At 42.0% G+C, this 18,632-nt stretch overlaps 1 protein-coding gene across 1 annotated transcript; it reads right to left on the bottom strand.

Annotated features, from left to right (window-relative positions):
- Positions 1-2,857: 2,857 nt before the first annotated feature.
- DDX20 (DEAD-box helicase 20) lies at positions 2,858-13,992 on the bottom strand. Its single transcript, XM_074263063.1, has 11 exons — positions 13,084-13,992; positions 12,687-12,781; positions 12,309-12,477; positions 11,194-11,308; positions 10,952-11,094; positions 10,634-10,772; positions 10,454-10,512; positions 8,815-8,897; positions 8,163-8,268; positions 7,937-8,038; positions 2,858-4,922 (listed from the first exon to the last, which is right to left on the bottom strand). Exons 1-11 carry the CDS (start codon positions 13,382-13,384, stop codon positions 3,757-3,759), a joined length of 2,478 nt encoding a protein of 825 aa, XP_074119164.1. The 5' UTR covers positions 13,385-13,992; the 3' UTR covers positions 2,858-3,756.
- Between the last annotated feature and the right edge of the window lie 4,640 nt (positions 13,993-18,632).

Genomic DNA, 18,632 nt, shown 5'->3' with positions numbered 1-18,632 from the left:
CCAAAGTGATGCTGTGTGCTTACTGTCCTCCGGCTTTCCACTTGTACCATGGCCCACAAGAGAAGTTATAACTATAACTAAGATCCCTTTTGTTCCCTGTTAGGACTATGTGGGTGGAAGACACAAAGATCATCTAGTCCAACCTTCCTGGAGAGAGCGAGCTTGGATCCAGACCTTGGCCCGCTCCTTCCTAAGGCAATGCACCTCCTCCTGGGACCTCTTGTTCTGTCATCTGTGAGATGACAAAGATGGACACCCATCTAGCTCCTTTATAATCCACTTACTACTTAAACTTTGAAGAGGAACAGCTAACACATGTGCCCAGCTCTGTACCAAGCCCTTTATCAATATTTTCTCCCTTGAACTTCAAACTGGGAGATGAAAGATGAGGGATTTGGCTTAGATCACCTCTAAGAGCTTTGAGTTCTAATGTACCATCATCCTTCTTGATCAGGGCTAGAATGCCTCCTACAGAATCCCTGAGATAACCATCCAGCTGCTTGCATGAATACTTCTAGTCACAGAATGCTCACTACTTAAAACAGCACATTCTGGTACTGCTATTCTCAAGTTCTTATGAGCTAAAAATCTGCTTCTATGCAACTTCTAATTGTCCTAACTCTGCCCTCCAGCTACAAATCTGAGCCTTGCTATAAAGAAATAAAACCCGCTAAATCAAGATACCTTCAATTACCAAAAAAAAAAAAAAAAAAAAAAATTCAAAATGAATTATTTGCTAAGGAAATGGTTACAGAACAGGCAGCTGCCACAATTATCAAAAAAGTTCAAAGGAAATACTCATAAAATTGTCACCATTATACAGCAGCAAGATTTTTGATCATTGGAAATAGCATGAGAAGACATTTTAGGACAAATTGATATCAGAGAGGATCAAAAGGCCCAGTAGCTAGACTATGCTTTTTACCTTCCACAGCCAGAGAATGGCTGCTCTGAATCTTATCACCCACTAGGTGTCACCCTAGCCCCATAGCTCTCTATAGACATCAAGAACAATGAACAATACTTACATTTTCCATTATGGTATGCTTGGATATCAGGTGATGGGCCAATAAATATTCCAAAATTTGTGGACCCTATCAGTATTTTTTAAGAAAGCCAAACCACTTCCCTGTCTACAAAGGTGGAATCTGAAATACTAGAACAATCTTAATTGCAACCATACTAGCAGAAACACCTTTTCACATTTTTTAAAATGGGTATTACTGAAGCAAATTGATGATATAACCAGAATGAAAAATATGTAACCCAATTTAGAAAATAAAACTCTTAAAACATCACATTTGCCTATTTAGTAAAGCAATCATCTAAAACTATGGTGGTCAAACTTTTTAAATAAGGGGCCAGTTCACTGTCCCTCAGACTGTGTGAGGCCAGACTATAGTAAAAACAAAAGCTCACACTCTGTCTCCGCCCCTCAGTCCATTTGCCATAACCTGGTGGGCCACATAAATGTCCTCAGCGGGCTGCATCTGGCCCGCAGGCCGTAGTTTGAGAACCCCTGATCTAAAAGAACATCACATTTGCCTATTTAATAAAGCAATCATCTAAAAGAACAAAATTACTATCAACCTAATCTGAGATATTCTTGGAACAATAACTTATAACCAAAACACTTTTATAAAGAATCCACTGCATACCTTTTGCCAGTTCATATTGGTCTCTATTTTCAACCAGTCTGAATTAGTAAACTCTTACTAATGTGACTAATTCCTACCTCTCAGCGCCCATAACCTTTCCCTTTAGTTACAGAAACACAAATACTCTGAGATCATCTTGTCCACTGGCCTCATAAGGACGACTCGCTCATGATCACTCACATTGGAGTGACACAGAACTAGAACCTAAGTTCAGAGGGTCAGTCTGGCTAGCATTCTTCCCACTTCATCAGTATCTACACCTCATCTTCCATACCCAGAATTTCCTAAAAATGTCTAGCAACTTAAAGATGTCAATCCTGAGCTAAAAATTTTCCTGAGGAAAATTCTTTATGAAGATAATGCCTTACAAGCGAACCCAATTGGCTGTGTTTGCCGAGGAAGCACAATTTCAAATTTTTTCTCACAAATGTTCATGAAAAAGAAAATGTATTTCGTGTTTAGCTTTCCTCAGACTAGTCTCTGGTAATAAAGATGTGCTCATCTCTAGCTTATTTTCCAATTTAAAAAATAACAAACACAGAGTAACAGACAAACCTAAAGAGAATCCAATTAATTTCAGGACTAATGGGCAATTTCATTTCTAATTAAGATGCAGTGGCATCCTAATTAAAATTCCCTGGCAATGACAGGCTGCTAACTTGGCTGTATAGGGGAGGAGAGGGGGCAAGGGAAAGGAGTGGCAAATGGGACATGGCAAGGCAAAGGTAAGGTGCAATGACAGGATCTTTCTTTGCTATGTAATTAAAATCTTTACCATTGTATGGCAGACTGGACCTAATTATGGAATTGCTATTTACATAGTTTTAATTAATTCATCCTCACTTGGCAGTACCATATAGAGAGAAAAGTAAAGCCTCCCATTGCTCAACTTCAGAATAGGAAGCAGATGGCATTAAGTCAAGTTCAGGACCATGGTTGTGTAGGTGTTTTGACAATAAATGACAATTATTGGGAGAGGAGAGAGGGGAGGGGGAGAAAAGTGGTGGAAGGGGGGCTCTGCTGACAACAAAGGAGTAATGGTATTTTGTGTTGCCCAATAGCAACACTTTCTGAAATGAAAAACCAACCCTGGTCCCCTAAATCTTGGGTCTTTTTCCTTTGGATTCTTTGGAAAGAATCAAAGTTTTCCTTGCAGGGGCCAGTCACACAAGAGAAGAAACACAAATGAAAGCAAGTTCTAACTTCTAGTGACTTGTCTATTGAATAGGCACAATTTTAGAATATAACATTTTGTAACCAGGAAAATAACTCTTTCCTCCCAGAAAAGGTCCACTGAGAGGAGCATCTAGGACATTGTATGAAGGCAGAAAGGGTAGAATAAAGACTATCCTCCATGAGCTATTGAAGTGAGAACCAAAAAATGTAAAATTCATTTTGATTGTCTTCTTTCATTAGGAATGGGAAGATGACCAGTAAGGCATCTCCCATTCTGCAAAATTACCAGCTTCTCCACTGGGAAAAGACATTTGAAAAAGTTTATAGAGAAAATATGGCAGGTGAACATGCCAAAACGTTAGAAACTCTTTTTCTGTAAATAAACAGTATCTTTCTTGTCTGGGCTTTTTTACAAAGTTTAAAGAAACATCTTTACTAAAAATCCCTACTTAATTCAATTTAAAAGGGAAGGTGTTCTTGATCCAAAAAAAAAAAAACTAAAAATAATGTTTTCATGTTATCACTATGGAAATTCAATCTGATTAGAACCATTTTTTCCCCCTATATGAAGTCATAATATTTACATCTCAGTCGGATGTTTCCTTGGGAGCAGGTGGTGGTATTTTAGGAGTGTTTTAAATAAGGAATGGTATGGTACTATGTTTAGTTTATTTTTAAGGGGGACAGTGAAAAGAATGGTGAAAAATGATGCACTAAGACTCTGTACCCAAAGTTCTCTTTTTCAGAGCCTAAATCTGTGAACTTTCCCAAAAGAGAAAGAGGAAATAGTACCTCACCTGATACAAACCAACCTGAAGAATAAAAAGCATTTCATAGAACCTCAAGCCTTTTAAAGTTCCTCCAAAATGCCATTACAGTCCACCCTACAGGACAGAGTCCCCCAGAGGTACCACTTGAGGTTTCACAGGTCACCGCCCCGCATTAACTCCTGAAGATAGATGGTGTTCATGTGATAGGCTGCCATCCAATCGGAGTGTCTCTTGGCGTTCCAGCTGTAGGACTGCGAAGCTGCTGCATAGTATTCCTGCCAGGCCCAGTAGCAGGATCTCCAGTAATCCTCATAACTCTGAGGATTGGTGGGGAACACCGGAGGTTGCTCCCCAGCATGATCGCACCAGCTCTCCTCCTGAGGCTCCCACTGCAGCTGGTGGGGTGCCCGTTTGGGAATACTTTTCCTGCTGCGCTTTGAGGTCTGGTTAGCTCCGTCCTCCCTCCCCAGGGCCTTCATAGGAATGTGAAGAACCTCCTGGCTTTCCTCCACACTCGGGGTTTCACTTCGATTCAAGGGATGATCGGGAGAAGCATGGCCAGTCATGGAGGCCAGCTCACTCTCTCTCACCTGGTTGTCAGAAGAGCCTTCTAAACACGATTTGTTCCCTTTGCTCTGGGACGAAGCTCGTGAGCAGCCGGAATCACTATCACTCGCTGAATCTTCCGAGCGGCCACTGCTCACCAATGCTCGGGGGCTCTCTTGAGTGTGTCTCCATTTCAATAAACCATTTTGGGGCTGCAGGGCCTGTTCCCCAGGACCAGTGTAGTGCCTGATGATCTCTACATGCTTCTCTAGTCCCTCCTTAATGTAATGTTCATAATCTTCCACCAATTCTGAAAAAGTCTCTATGCAAGGTTGCTGGATCTTAAAGGAAGACAGACAAGGGATCTTGGGGAGTGTTGCAAGTGAAGCTTCTCTGGTCTGATTCTGAAAGATGCTGGAACTTTCAACAGGGGTCTGAATATAGTTCTCTGCTGGATCTTTCAATTGTGTGGTGTAGCCTAGTCCCCTCGAAAGCTCTGCTTTTTCTCTGGTTCCATACTCTGAATGGCTTCTCCCTGGGTGTTTCTGCTTGGGAACTTTCTTTGATTTGACCATTCCTGTAGGACCTGATGCTGTCTGGGATACAGCCATATGGCTACTCTGAGCTTTCTGTGCCTGAATGATCCGATCTGGTTTCTGAATGGTTTTAGGGGGTTGGATGGGTGCATTAACTGAGCCAACTGTAGGCACAGCAGCTTTGACCTCGACATCCCAATCCAAACATTCTTCCATCAGACCAGGAGGAATTGGATCTACATAACAAAAAAAGGAAAGCATTAATATTTTCCTAATACTCTATCAACTTGCATAATACAGTATGGGCTTCAGGGGTTCTTATGAACTGCTCTTAAGAGTAAAACAAACAATCTCCTTCCTCAGCAGAAGTACTTCCATCTGGTGGAAGGATCAAAAGTTTCTGAGGGTATAGAAAATTCTTTCCCAGAAACAGGACTTGTACTCCCCACAACTGCTGACCTACTGAGAATTCAATTAAATTCAACAAGCATGTACAATGCACAAAACATTTTGGGGATACAGAGAATGATATTCCTGTTTCCAATTTTAAAACCTAATTGCAGAGAAGAGTGAAGGATGGGCAAGTGCAAAATATCTACCAAGAAGAGGGTATGTTAAACTATGTGTAATATCACTACTAAGATTTACATCTCAAAGCAGTCCAAGAAAGAAGGGAAAAAATCCTTATATACAAAATGTATTTACAGCAGTAATTTCTGTAGTATCAAAAAATTGAAAACTGTTGGGGTGCCCTTTAACCAGAGAATGCTGAACAAGTTAAGGTATATGTACATGAGAAAAACTACTATTCTGAGAAAAATAATGAAGAGGATGGTTTTAGAGAAACCTGGGAAGACTCGGATGAAATGATGCAGAATTAAGTGGAGTGGGCAGAACCAAATGAAGAATTTACACATTAACAGCAATACTGCAAAGACAAACCAGTTTGGGGATGAAAAAAAAAATGTTATTTGAAAGTAAAATAAGATTTGATTCAGAAGAGGGAATGATCAATACATAAGAGAAGTACTATGAATAAAATGAACTAGGTTTTGAAAGGGGAGATGTCCACAGATGAACAGAAGGGGATGCAAGAGGAGAGAGTACCATTCCAGACTGAGAAAGATGGTGTGAGCAAAGGCAAGGAGACAGAAAAGGAAAAGATTAGATAGTAAGATTAGATAATTGAAAGCAGTTCAAGTTGGCTATTCCAGAATGCTGAATGAAGAAAGGAATAGAAATGGGGTTGGAGCTGGATTATGCTGGGTCTTGAACACCAGGATCAACAGTTAATACTTTAACCAAAGGGAATGAAGAAGACCCTCCAAAAACTATTCTGAATCCCAAAAAGGATGACATTATTGTTCTAACAGATAAGAAAAGCTTCACTTAAAGTTTGGCTTAAATACTGGAAGTGACCCAAAAAAGCATAAAAACCATGTTACAAAAAGTGTGAATAAGGAGTTGCAGACCCACTGTTTAGGTAGTCCAGGGCTCTCTCCTCCTACCAAGAAACATGACAACAGTCAATTCTGCTTTTCCACATTAAAAATAATGAAGTCCTTACAACTGAGTCCTTGGCTCAGCTGCATATTCACTGCTGACACCCATGCATACTGTCACTCAAGGGACTCTCCTTTACATTTTGAACCCTTGCTGTCTAAACACCATAACCTAAGTTTGTGACCTTCTCCGTTTACCTCTTTTGTCTGCTAAGCTCCTCTACCCACATCATCTCTGGTCCTTTCATCCCTTGTCTTCTAACCTGTTTTTCTTGATTTCTCTTGGCTGACACTTCCTTAGACTGTGTACTTCTTCCCCCAAATAGCTCCAGTACCTACTTGCTTCTCCTTGCCTAAGGTGATTTCCTCACACTTGATCAATGGCTCTCCTAACTTAAAAGTCCTTGCCAACTCCAAACCTTGTCTACCCACGCTGCCAGGCTTCTCCCGGCTATTCTTACACCCAAATCCCATAGAAATACACATCCATAAAGACTTCTCCATATCCTCAAAGATCCACTCTGTTTATTACATGCTGAAAGATTCCAATTTGGCACCTTCATGCTATCCCCCCTTCGGCCAGCCCTTCAAAAAATGAATATTTATTCTTAACACCAGTTTCTCCAAAAAGAGGCTATGCTAGCCACTTCTCTGGCAGTAACATACAAATATGAAAAATTAGTATTATTTTTAAAGCACTCTACATACACACTAATCAAAATGGATTATACAACATACAATGGACTTCCCAAGGAAGACCATGTTGCCATTTTGCCTCTGGAACCAAAATTAAAGACTTGACCAATTATATACTATTAAGTGATATCAATTGCTTGTCTTCTCAAAGAAAAAAAGGGAGGGAGAGAGAGAGAGGAACGGGAGAAGGAGGAAAGAATTTATTATACTTGTTTTGATAACCGTTTTTTAAAAAATTATTACATATAACTGGGGAATAAGTATTTAATGAAACACATAAAAATGTATTTTTAAAAACTACATACTATTAAGTGAAAATTGCATGTAACTGGATAATATTCAATGAAATAAATATATTTATAAAACTATATACTGTTAAGTGTGGGGTTAAGATTTTTTTAAAAAGAAATTTTTCCAGATATATTAATCCTGATTATTTAGTATATTAAGCCCTACATTCTAAATATTTAGTTTGCTTAGTTGGTTAAAAAATAAAGTTTTAAAATTATCTTTCATTCATTTACCTGTGAAATTCAACACATTAAATACAATCTTTCATGAGACAACTCTTTCCTCTAAGACTTCTAAAATACTGTTTCTTCTAGTATTTTTACATTCTACATTAGTTATTTATATTAACATTTTCTCTTTTCTATTACATCTCAGACTTCATGAAGACAAGGGTCATATTTTTATCTATCTTGCCCATAAAACAAACAAAAAAATTTATACCCTGTCAAATGTAACAATATTTCAACATGACTTTTTTTTAGTATTCATCAAGTTTCATCATTAACAGTTTCAAACATAATGCTTAAAAACAAAAGGATAGAAAGCATAAATGACTAAAAACAATAATTCCATCAAATTTTGTGTATAGATCAAGATACTGCCCAAATTTGAGAGGTTAGAGAGAATAATCTTAACAGCCCTCTACGTATACAAACAGAAAGTTATTATTCATCCCCATAAATTAAAGCAGAATTAATATAGTAATCTCATATCTTGTAGTGAGTAGATCTTCAACAAATTTCTGATAAAACAAACTATACCTGGCAAACAGAGCAGGTTAAGATTACATTTCTGGGCAATAGTCATCATCATATTTTCTTCCTCTCCCCGGCAACAATAGGTTACAGCTAGCCCCAAAGTACCTAAAACAGAAAGGTGTAAAATTATACATGTATCTGGACATGAATGATACCTGCAATTCCAACTATCTCATATGGACCCTTTCCTCAAAGTAAACCATTTTTTTGGTTTTGTTTTGTCTTTTACCAAAACGTCCAGCTCTGCCAATCCGATGCATGTATGTTTCCCAGTCCAATGGCACATCCAAATTTACAACCAGATTCACCTTCTCAGCATCAATCCCACGTGAAGTCTCAAAATGAATAAGATAGCAGTTGTTTACTAAATACTGTTCCCTTATATTTCAAAACGTACATTATAATTTCCACCCCCCCAAAAAAAAACTGTACTACTTTGGCACAACCACAGATGAAGAGCCAAATTAAGGACAGATGTATATTTGGAAGGATGGGTGAAGGTAAAATGTGTTTTCTAAAAACTTCATGTGATGTAGAAAAAGTACTTTGACTTGTATTTAAGTTCCAACTCCTACACTTAAATAGTAAATAACTTTGGGAGTCTTTTGAAACTCAATATGCCTGTTTTTTCATCTGAAAAATAAATACATCAAATGCTGCATAAATATATGCTATCATTATGTGATTATTGCTTTAGCTTTAAGAAAGGGACAAATATCAAAGCCATTTTAAGAAACCCATTCCTCAGAGCTGGAAAGAGGCTAAGCTGTCTTCTGGTATCTTCTCAATACACGCACAGAAAATATACTAAATCTGTACATTTGAGAACTAGAACATGTGTCAAGATGTATTAAGTCATTTAAAGTGAACAGGAAGCTTACCAAATCTGTTGAAATGAGGACTCTGCAATGGAACTGCTTCAGTTTGGCCATAGCATCAAGACGTTGGTTTTGATTCATACTACCTGAAGAGATCCAGGAACATCAAATGTTTTATAAGCTCTTTAAAAGCGCTGGTACTGCTGCATTTTGCTATCACTCAAAAATACATCAGAAACAGCAACTTTGAGGATTTTAAATAATCTATTTTGAAACTTCACTATCTATGATTTCATTAATACAACTCTCCAACTGTTGCAAATTCTGGCCCCTTCAAATTTTCGCACATTGTTTGATAAACTGATATAACTTATCTGATGATAAGGCTCTCCCAATAGAGCTAAGCTGGTCTCTAGAGATCAGTAAATGGATCCACATTGAGTCTCTCTTATTTGGAAGGACCTGCCAATGCTTGTGTTGTTACTATTATAGCTTTCAAGAACCCACAATGAGGCATAAGAGCAAGATTCCAGTTTTTCTTCAAATTTCTCCCACACTTAAAATGAAAATAGTTAGCATTTATAGAGGCTTTAGAGGTCTACAAAGCTTTTTACTAGAATTATACAATCTCCACTTTACAGATGAGGAAACTAAGGCTAAGAAACATTAAGTGACACACAGCTAGTTAAAATGTCTGAAGCCAGACTTCGGACTCCAGCTCTACCAGCTATCTAGCTGCCACATGATATGACACTGAAATAAGTTTCTTTGAATATGATTCTTAAGGAGCTACAAGAGGAATAAGCCTTTTAGAATATGGCTCTAAAATAACAGGAATCTTTTAAGTCCTCACAATTCACACTTGCAGTACTCTCTACCTACTGATATTTTCCAACAAAAACGTACATATTACATAATGTTCCAACAACGATGATGAAACACATTGGAGAGAGGCTCTCAAATAGCTGGGCTTAAGGCTCCATTCTCCACCATGTATGAGCTGTGTGAAGTCACATCTCTGAGCTTGTTTTAATATAGCAGAGATGACGCTGAACCACCACCTCTCCCCCCCACACACAAGAGTCTTAATAAGATAAAATGAGACTAATGTATGCAAATCACTTTGCCACACAAGGCATCATAACTGCAAATATGAGCGCCTATCCTGATTACAATGCAACTTTAACACAACATTATATATACTTTGTACATTTTGGAGGATTTTCTGACCCAAATTTAAAATGTTTTTTCTATCAGAAAACATTTTGTCCCCAACAGCTAATAGGTAAAACCATGGCTGAGTCACAAAAAAAAAAAATCTCAATCAACTAATTTGCTATCTGGAAAAAATAGCACAAATAATTCATTCTTACTAGTGCAAAAGAGATAATTTTAACTACATGGAAGGAAATGGCAAATTCTTTTATCTCCCATAAAATAATAAAATTGTCAACTCTATTCTGTGGACATCACAAACACAAATTCCACAAAGATAATATTCTAACTGAAACAATATTTTGGGCTATTTTGAAATTACAGAAAAATTGGGGGAAATCCCTTTTTTTAAAAAAGGATCACAGTAAAATTTAAACTTCGACTGTCTCAAAATCCCAAGACTACATCTGACATACCATTTCTTCCTTCTTCCTTGGGAGCGTCATTCCAAGGTGCTATTACAAAGGTTAAAAGAAGAACCATTTACCTGAAATGCACTCAGCAGGAAAGCCCTTGGATGACAAGATATCAGCCAAATGCTGGGCTCTAGGGAAAAACGATATAGAGAACTCAAATCTTATGATTATAGAATTAATCCAAAAAAATTTTCAGATTCCCAAGAATATCCTTCTCCTTAATCCAGCATCCCAATATTAAATTCTATTACCTGCTATGTAAATTAGAGAAGACCAAAGCTTGATTAAATGGAATTCTACTGAATAATTCTTGCAAGTGTTGAGTCTTTTCTTCAAAAATCTTATGAGGTAAAGGATGTGAATTCACCACTTTGTAATACTGCTTCAACCCTATGCAAAAAAAAATTAAGAATCATTAGGATAGAACGAACAGGCATCGTGCCACGTGTCAAGAATTATTACAAGGGCTATAACAGATGTATGCTAACAACTGCCAATGGGGGGGAAACTATCAGAATATCATCAACTTAATAATACGCCAATGGACATTATCTAAAACCTAGACATACCAATAAGACTTGGGTCACTGGAATTCAGCCTTACAAATGTGGGGTCTCTCATGTACCTCGTCAAAGCACTGGCCAAGAATTCAGGGTAGGTAGCTGATACTGCCAGCATCTGTTTGTTGGCAGGCAGAGAGGAATAAATCCAACTGAAGAATAACAAAAGAAAAATAAAGTCTGGAGATATTTAACAAGAGCATCCCATGGAAAAGAAAGTGAAAGATGGTAAATCCAGTTGTTTTTCTTACTTTATTTGCTCTTGGAAGCTTCCTTCTTCTAGAAGTTTATCTGCCTCATCAAGAATAAAAAGACGGATACTGGCTGTGTTCAAGTAGTCAAGTTCTATTAATTGTTTAATTCTACCTGTTTTAGGAAAAAAAAAAAACACTAAATAATAGTGAAGAACCAACTATGTACAACAAAACATTATGCACATGTGTTATGTACATGCACACACACACACACACACACACACAAAATATCATTTTTAGAAATCTAAATTATAAAGAGGAAGCCTGAGAACGGACCAAACACTGTTACTTATACTCCCCTAATTGCCTTCCCCAGCTCTTATTCAAAATAAGTCAAAATGGAACTGAGGCTATGAATTCTAGTTAACTCATTTTAAATAGTACTTGCAATGCCTACCCAACACCTAATAAAGGCCCATGCATGCAATGTACCTTCTCATAGTGTGAAAAAGGCCTATGGCGAGAGGCCGGATCTCAGGGTTTAAGGCCTTAGATTCATATCCCGCCTCTAGTGTAGACCGGCAGTGGCCTGGGCAGGTCACTTAGCTTCTATGGGCTGCAGGGCGCCATGGTAAAGGGCCTCCACCTCTCAGAATTCTGCGCCCAGGAAATCGCACGTGCTGTCCTTCCTGCCTGTCCCACCGCCCTCCCCCAAGAGTACAACACTGCTTAAGGGATGGGGGGAAAGATCTGCCTTCAGGAAGCTTCAACTAAGCCTGGGCTGCCAACACAAAATCAGACCCTCCTAGGAATTCCCACTTCACCAACGCTTTAGTGCAAGCCTGAATGGTTTGTAAATTAAGATAATCTACATTAAATTAAAAGTTAACAGCTGCAGACTGGCCGGCCTGCCAGGAAGTGGCCCATCTTTCACACTGTCTTTGGAACCATTTTACCCCAAATAACATCTATCATTTATTCTCAGAATCACGTGGTCCATCCCCCTCCTTTCACAGATAAAGGCTGCACAGGCAGTAGGTGCACTGCCCCCACGCTGGCGTTCTCAGTGCCCGTTCCTGCCGCCGGCTCTGACCCCTCCGAGGGCGCCTTCCCCATTCTGGAACGCCCCCCGTTCTTGCTCAGATGTTCAGTCCCTCATGGCCCACACTCACCAGGGGAGCCCACAGCAATATGGCACTTCTTAAGTCTGGTCTTGTCCTGAGATAAAGGCGTCCCTCCAATAAATACGTGGCATTCTAAACCTTCCATCTTGATGCCAATGGCTGTGATAACGGAATGGATCTGCACAGCAATCTCTCTTGTAGGAGCTAAGATCAAAATCTGGGGGGAGGGGCAAAGAGAGGGCAAAAAATCGGTTCTCTTCAGAATAATTTTTACAGGAGGAGGAAAAAGCCCGTATGCTCTGAGCGCGGTCCCCCCTCCTTCCCCCCCCCCCCCCCCCCCGGCCCATCCCAGACGGCAGCGGGCTAGGAGGCCTGAGACAAGCCTTTAGGGGTCCGGGCCGGGCTGGGACTCTGGTGGACGCTCACCTGGGTGGCCAGGTTTTCGAGGATCAGAGAATCCAGAGCCACGGTGGAGAATACGCAGGTTTTCCCAGTGCCAGACTTGGCCTGAACGATTAAATCTGAGGGGAAGGAAAGCCCGCCGTCAGTTACAGGTACCGGGTACAGCGGGCGGTCTGCACGCACGCGCCCCGCCCCCTTCCCGTTTGACTGCCCGCTCCCTGAAGGCAGGCGCCGGGCCGGCCTTCCCGGGTTCGCCCGGCAAATTACTAAGATGCCGAGGCCCGCCCCCATCCCGTTAGGTCGTCATTCATTTTAAAGCCACGTGCACCAGGCGGGCAAAAGCCCCGACCCTGAGAAGGCAGAAGGGGGAGAAGGGGATCCCCCCGCATTGGGATTCAACGGTGCGGGCCCCGGGCCTTACCCAGGCCGCAGCGGCCCAATGGGATGGCTTTGAGCTGCACGGGCGAGGGCCGCTCGAAGCCGGCCGCCCGCAGCCCCTCCAGCACCGGCCGCGATAGCAGCAGCGACCCGAAGTCCGCCGGTTCGGCCAGCAGCACGTCCCCGGTGCGCGCCCGCGGGCCTCCCACGTCGTGAGCCGTACGCAGGCTCCGACCTTGCCCGGGTTCCCCCGGATCCACGGAAGGGTCGGGCCCTGGGGCCAGTCCCGCCACCATCGCGCCGCCACGAGTATTAGCCGTCGCTGCAGCGGCCGCCGCAGCCATACCGCCCCCAACCGTCGCCGGATCTCGCGAGAGGAGCGGGGCGGGGCGCAGAGACAGCCGCGCGAGGAAAGAGAAACAACTTTATTGACAAGCTGTCCAGAGCGGATACGGACAGTCGAGGCAGGATAGGTAATAGTGGTAGAGTGGGAGGGGCGGAGAGACGGAGGGACGAAGAGAGGGAGAGTAAAAGCCAATAGAGAGGCTGGAGTAAAGAGAGAGAGGCGGGATCAAAGGAGACTAGAAATCAAGGGCGGGCCGGAGGGGCGAGTCAAAGGAAGGTGGAAGGAGGGTGGGGCCCGTAGGAGAGGAGGTCCTAAGTGTGGTGCCGCCTGCCAGCAGAGGGCGCCACCGGCTCACACTTTGGTGTGTCGCTCTGGGATTCCTGGGCGAGACTCCTCTCCTTTTTCCCCTTCCCCCACCCCTCCCCTGGTGACCTGGGTACGGGAGGAGTCATGCAGCCCAGCCCCCGGCCCAAGAGGGTAGGTCAGCCAGGTCCCTCGAGTCTACTGGGGGCTTCCCCGCGCTTGGAAATCTCCGGGGGACGCAACGGCTGGAACCAACGAAGCCTCTTCAGACCCTCCCCCCCTCTCTGCGTTCAGTTCGCCCCGCCCCCGACATCCGGGCTATTGTTGTCCTGACGTCACGGCCGAAAACATTGTAGACGTCATAGCGTCATCACAAAGACGCCGGCGAGCGCCTGGCTCCCTCCAGCCTTAGGGCCAACCGATCTTAGCTCGATTATTTTTCAAAAATAATTGAACCTCCAGCTTCGTATTATCGGGCGCCTACTATGTGCCAGGAAAACAAAAGGAGGCAAAACAATGCCTACCCTCTAGGAGCTTCCAGTCCGATGAGATATTCCGAAAGCGTCTAGCATGAGACCTGGCACGCAGTAGGCGGTTAATAAATGCTTCTTCCATACTTGGCCGTGCCAAGAAACAAGTCAGCAAAAATAACCTCCAGGGGTTAGCTTCTGACGATGCATGCGCCATTCTGTCCCTGGAGTTCCCCACCTCAGCCAAGGAAAACCTATTTCCCACCATGATGCACCGATAACATATGTTAATTAAAAGGGAAGGGACTTGGTCAAGGTCACACAATTAGTGGCACCTCTTTCTTCCTTCTTCCGGTAGCCGGTACCCCCTCCCTCCTAACTTCTCAAGTAGCAACAGGCATTTATGAAATGCTCCCTACGGGTTGACACTGTCCTACAAGTAGAAGCAGAAATAAAGACAACTCCTGTCTGCAAGCAGGAAGACAATGATGGGTCAATCAGGATTTATTAAAAATCTTTGTGCTGGGCGGTCCAGGAGCTCACTGTCTGACGGGAGAAAGACAAGCAACCACCAGGGTGCCAGCCAGAGGCTGGGTCAGTATGAGAACCACCGAGGCAGGCCTTGCATTGAGGGGAGGGGAAAGCTGCTGGCGGACGTGAACTGCAGCTGAGATCTGAAGGAGGCTGGAAGGCAGAGGAAGGGGCAGAAAATGCCTGGAATGAAGGACGGCCAGAGGAAACTTCTGGAGGCAGAAGTGTCTGGATCACAGACTCTGTGCAAGGTAGCAAAGTGTGAGGAGACTGGGAAAATAGGAAGGAGCCGCGTTGTAAAAGGGCTCCAAAAGCCAGACAAAGGGCTCTCTGTTTTATCCCGAGGTGCTAGATGGCCACTAGTGGTCACTGAATGGAGGGGTGACGCGGCCAGGCCTGCTTCTGAGAAGATAAATGTGACTGCTGAGGGGGAAATGGACCGAGGGGAGCGGGCGCAAGGAGAGAGCTGCAGCTGTGAGATGATGCCCCAGGGAGCCACAGTATCTGAGCAGAACAGGTGACAGCAGAGAGGCTGCAAGGTCAAACCAGAGCTTAGGGATGGGGAGAACCACCGGAGAGAGACTAGAAGATGACGTCGGTGTTAAGTCTGGCTTCCTGAAGCCCGGCGGTGACTCCCACAATTACAGGGAGTCGGGAAGAGGAAAAGCTTGGCCCGAGATGCCGCGTGGCCTCCTTTGGGATTCCATCTGGCCGTTGGAAACGGACGTCTGGGGATCCCAGGAGACTGACGGGTACATCTTAGAGTCAGCAGCACAGAAGGGATCGCTGAATGGATGAGAGTGATCGGGCCACCCCGGGAGAAGAGGGAGAAGAGAGGAGAGGCAGGGCCCTGTTGAGTGACGCAGGGGAAGCAAAGGAGAAGGCACGATCAGACAGGCGGAGGAGGAGAGCTGAGAGAAGACCTGCCCATTAGGAGGGCATTAGTAACTCCAAAGTGGAGCCCCAAAATGGGAATCAGAGATTTAATGAGAATTAAAAGAATGTTCTGACCTCAAGTCATAGAGTTGACTGGAATGAGAGGAGTAAAAGTTGGGAGCAGGAAAAAAGCCTGGAATCTTAGCTGAATTTTGCTACATGAACCTTTAACTGTGCATTAAAAGATCTTTGGTAGGGAGGAGCTAGCCACTAATCTCTCTGGTAAAGCCCTGAATTCAGCAGCAGAGAGTCCCTGGGCAAGGGGAAAAACCAGTGAACCAGTCACAGCCAGAAGAGACGAAATAACAGACAGTGGAGAAAGTGATATCCATTAAAGATCGTACTGTCAGTAGGAGAAGGGACATGAAGAACGGTGGGAATAACTAGGAAATATGCAGGGAGGACCCACGTATAGGAACCCGTGGGTGGGGTGGTAAGGGCAAGTCACATCTTCCACACTGCTGGATCACGCTTCTCTCCCTTCCATCATCCCTTCTGACCAGGGTATCCATATTTAACCGAACATGCTCTCACCATCAGTCCTGTTTTGACTAAGTTGCTCCCGACTAATATATGCTGGTTTTCAGAGTCTTCAGGGCCATGTATTGGGAATAAAGCAGATGATATGACCTGTCTGGAAAGGAAGGGACTCTTAGGAGTCTCTTAGTGCATAGTTGAGATCAGCAAGCCACCATTCTGAGCCAGAAAGCCAGCAACAGTTTCAGATTAAATGTCTTCTTTTGATTGCCTTTTTCCAGATATCAATTCCCAGGGACTCTCTCTGATTTGGGATTAGAAATTCTTTTAGCTTCCATGAAATCTCTGATGTCAATCTATGTCACCAAAACCCATTGAGGAACTCACCTCAATCCAATATAAATTTAATTGAGGTGATATAAGTCTCCATTATGTTTCTGTAATGCAAATTATATATATACATATACATATTGGCATGCAAATAACCTAGGGACAAAAATAAAAGGGCTTCTGGAAGCCAAGGGACTATGCCTTTCTTTGCTTGATTATGTTTCTGACTTTATTATCCATATCTGCCAGCAAAAAACAAACAAACCAACCAATTTCCAGCTGTATAGCATTCTGGCCATCACAAAAGTAACACTGAGAGAGATATATTTATTAATCTCCTACAGCACTGTGCTAGGCACTGGGGATAGTAGTACAAGAATAAAACAATCCCTACTCAAATAGAACTTACATTCCATTGGGGAAAACAATTACACATATAATCAAATACAGAATGAATATATATGTGTATTTATATGAATATATATTCATATATATATAATACAAAGTAGCTAAACATGATATTTTGGAAGAGAAGGCACTGGCATCTGGGAGATTAGGAAAAGTTTTATGTAGCAGATGGTACTTGAGCTGAGTCTTAAAGGAAGAGAGGAATTCTGGAAAATAGAGAAGAGAAATTGTGTTCTGAAAAAAGGCGGATGGACGTGAGGGGAAAGTACACCAACTGAGCTATCATTATAAGTTTTTCATCTTGAGTTTTTCTAGTTGCTTTGAGGAGCTTGTATTGACCCTTTCACCAGATGGATACTCCTTAACAGGTATTAGCCAAATATGACAAAAATCATCTATTTTTAAAACTAAAATGTTGTAATGAAGTGATAGACAGGATCAGCCATAGGTAATAAGAATTCATTAGGCTGATATTGTTAGGTTAAGGGACCTCTTGGGCATGTATGTCAGGTATGTGAGGTATGCTGGGCACACCCTAATGTTTCAAATAGAAGTGATATGTTGTCTCATTTTTAAATCTTTCATTTTTAAAGTTGTGTTATTTTTAAATATTAAGCTTTTGATTTTTTGATGAATTCAAGATCCTTTGTGAATAAGTAATCAATTTTTACCTTGAAAAAATTTCCTATTATCGAATAGTATTGTTTTATAAGAAGTGATCAGCAGCACGATTCAGAAAGGCTGAAGAGACTTAGATGAACTATCGGTAAGTGAAGTGAATAGAACCAAGTGAGCACTGTGCACAGCAACAACATTATGTGATGATCAATTCTGATTGATGTGGCTCTTTTCAACAGTGAGGTGATTCAGGTTAATTCCAATAGACTTGTGATGGAGAGAGCAATTTGCATCCAGAGAAAGAAATATGGAGACTGAATGAGGATGACAATATAGTCTTTTCACCTTTTTGTTGTTGTTTGCTTGCTTTTTGTTTTTTTGTTTTTTCCATTTTGATCTGATTTCTCTTGTGCAGTATGATAATTGTAGAAATGTGTATAGGAGAATTGCACATGTTTAATATATATTGGACTACTTGCTGTCTAAGGGAAGGGGTAGGGAGAAAGGAGGGGAAAAAATTGGAACACAAGGTTTTGCAAGGATGAATGTTAAAAATTATGCATATGTTTTGAAAATAAAAAGTTTGATAAAATATATTGGATTGCTTGCTGTCTAGGGGAGGGGGGAGGGGAAGAGAAGGAGAACAAATTTGAAACAAGGTTTTTCAAGGATGACTGTTGCATATATTTTGAAAATAGCTACTTTTTTTTAAATTCCTGGCTGCACACGCTAATACAATGTTCTGACTACACCTATGCTGTCCTTCTAAGATAATAAGAGTAACACATTTAGTATTTAGATGACACAGTGATAAAGTGCTGAGCCTGAAGTTCAGAAAGATTCCATCTTCTTGAATTCAAATCTGGACTTAGATACTTACTATTTCCGTGATCTTGGGCAAGTCATTTAATCCTGTTTGCCTCAGTTTCTTCATCTGAAAAATGATCTAGAGAATACCATACCACACCAGTATCTTTACCTAAGAAAACCCCAAATGGAGGTCACAAAGAGTTGGACACAACTGAAATGACCCCACCACAAAATTTAGTATTAGGCTGGTGACCAGCATCATTTGACTTTCTACAAATGATACAGAGAGGAGGCAGAAGAGGAATTATGGCCTGAACTCTCCAGGACTCTAACGAGCAGTGTAGTTCATGGAGATTTGCCCGA

The sequence above is a fragment of the Sminthopsis crassicaudata genome, chromosome 4 (genome assembly GCF_048593235.1).
Source record: "Sminthopsis crassicaudata isolate SCR6 chromosome 4, ASM4859323v1, whole genome shotgun sequence".
Lineage (NCBI taxonomy): Eukaryota > Metazoa > Chordata > Mammalia > Dasyuromorphia > Dasyuridae > Sminthopsis > Sminthopsis crassicaudata.
This window is presented reverse-complemented; position numbering and strand designations above follow the sequence as displayed.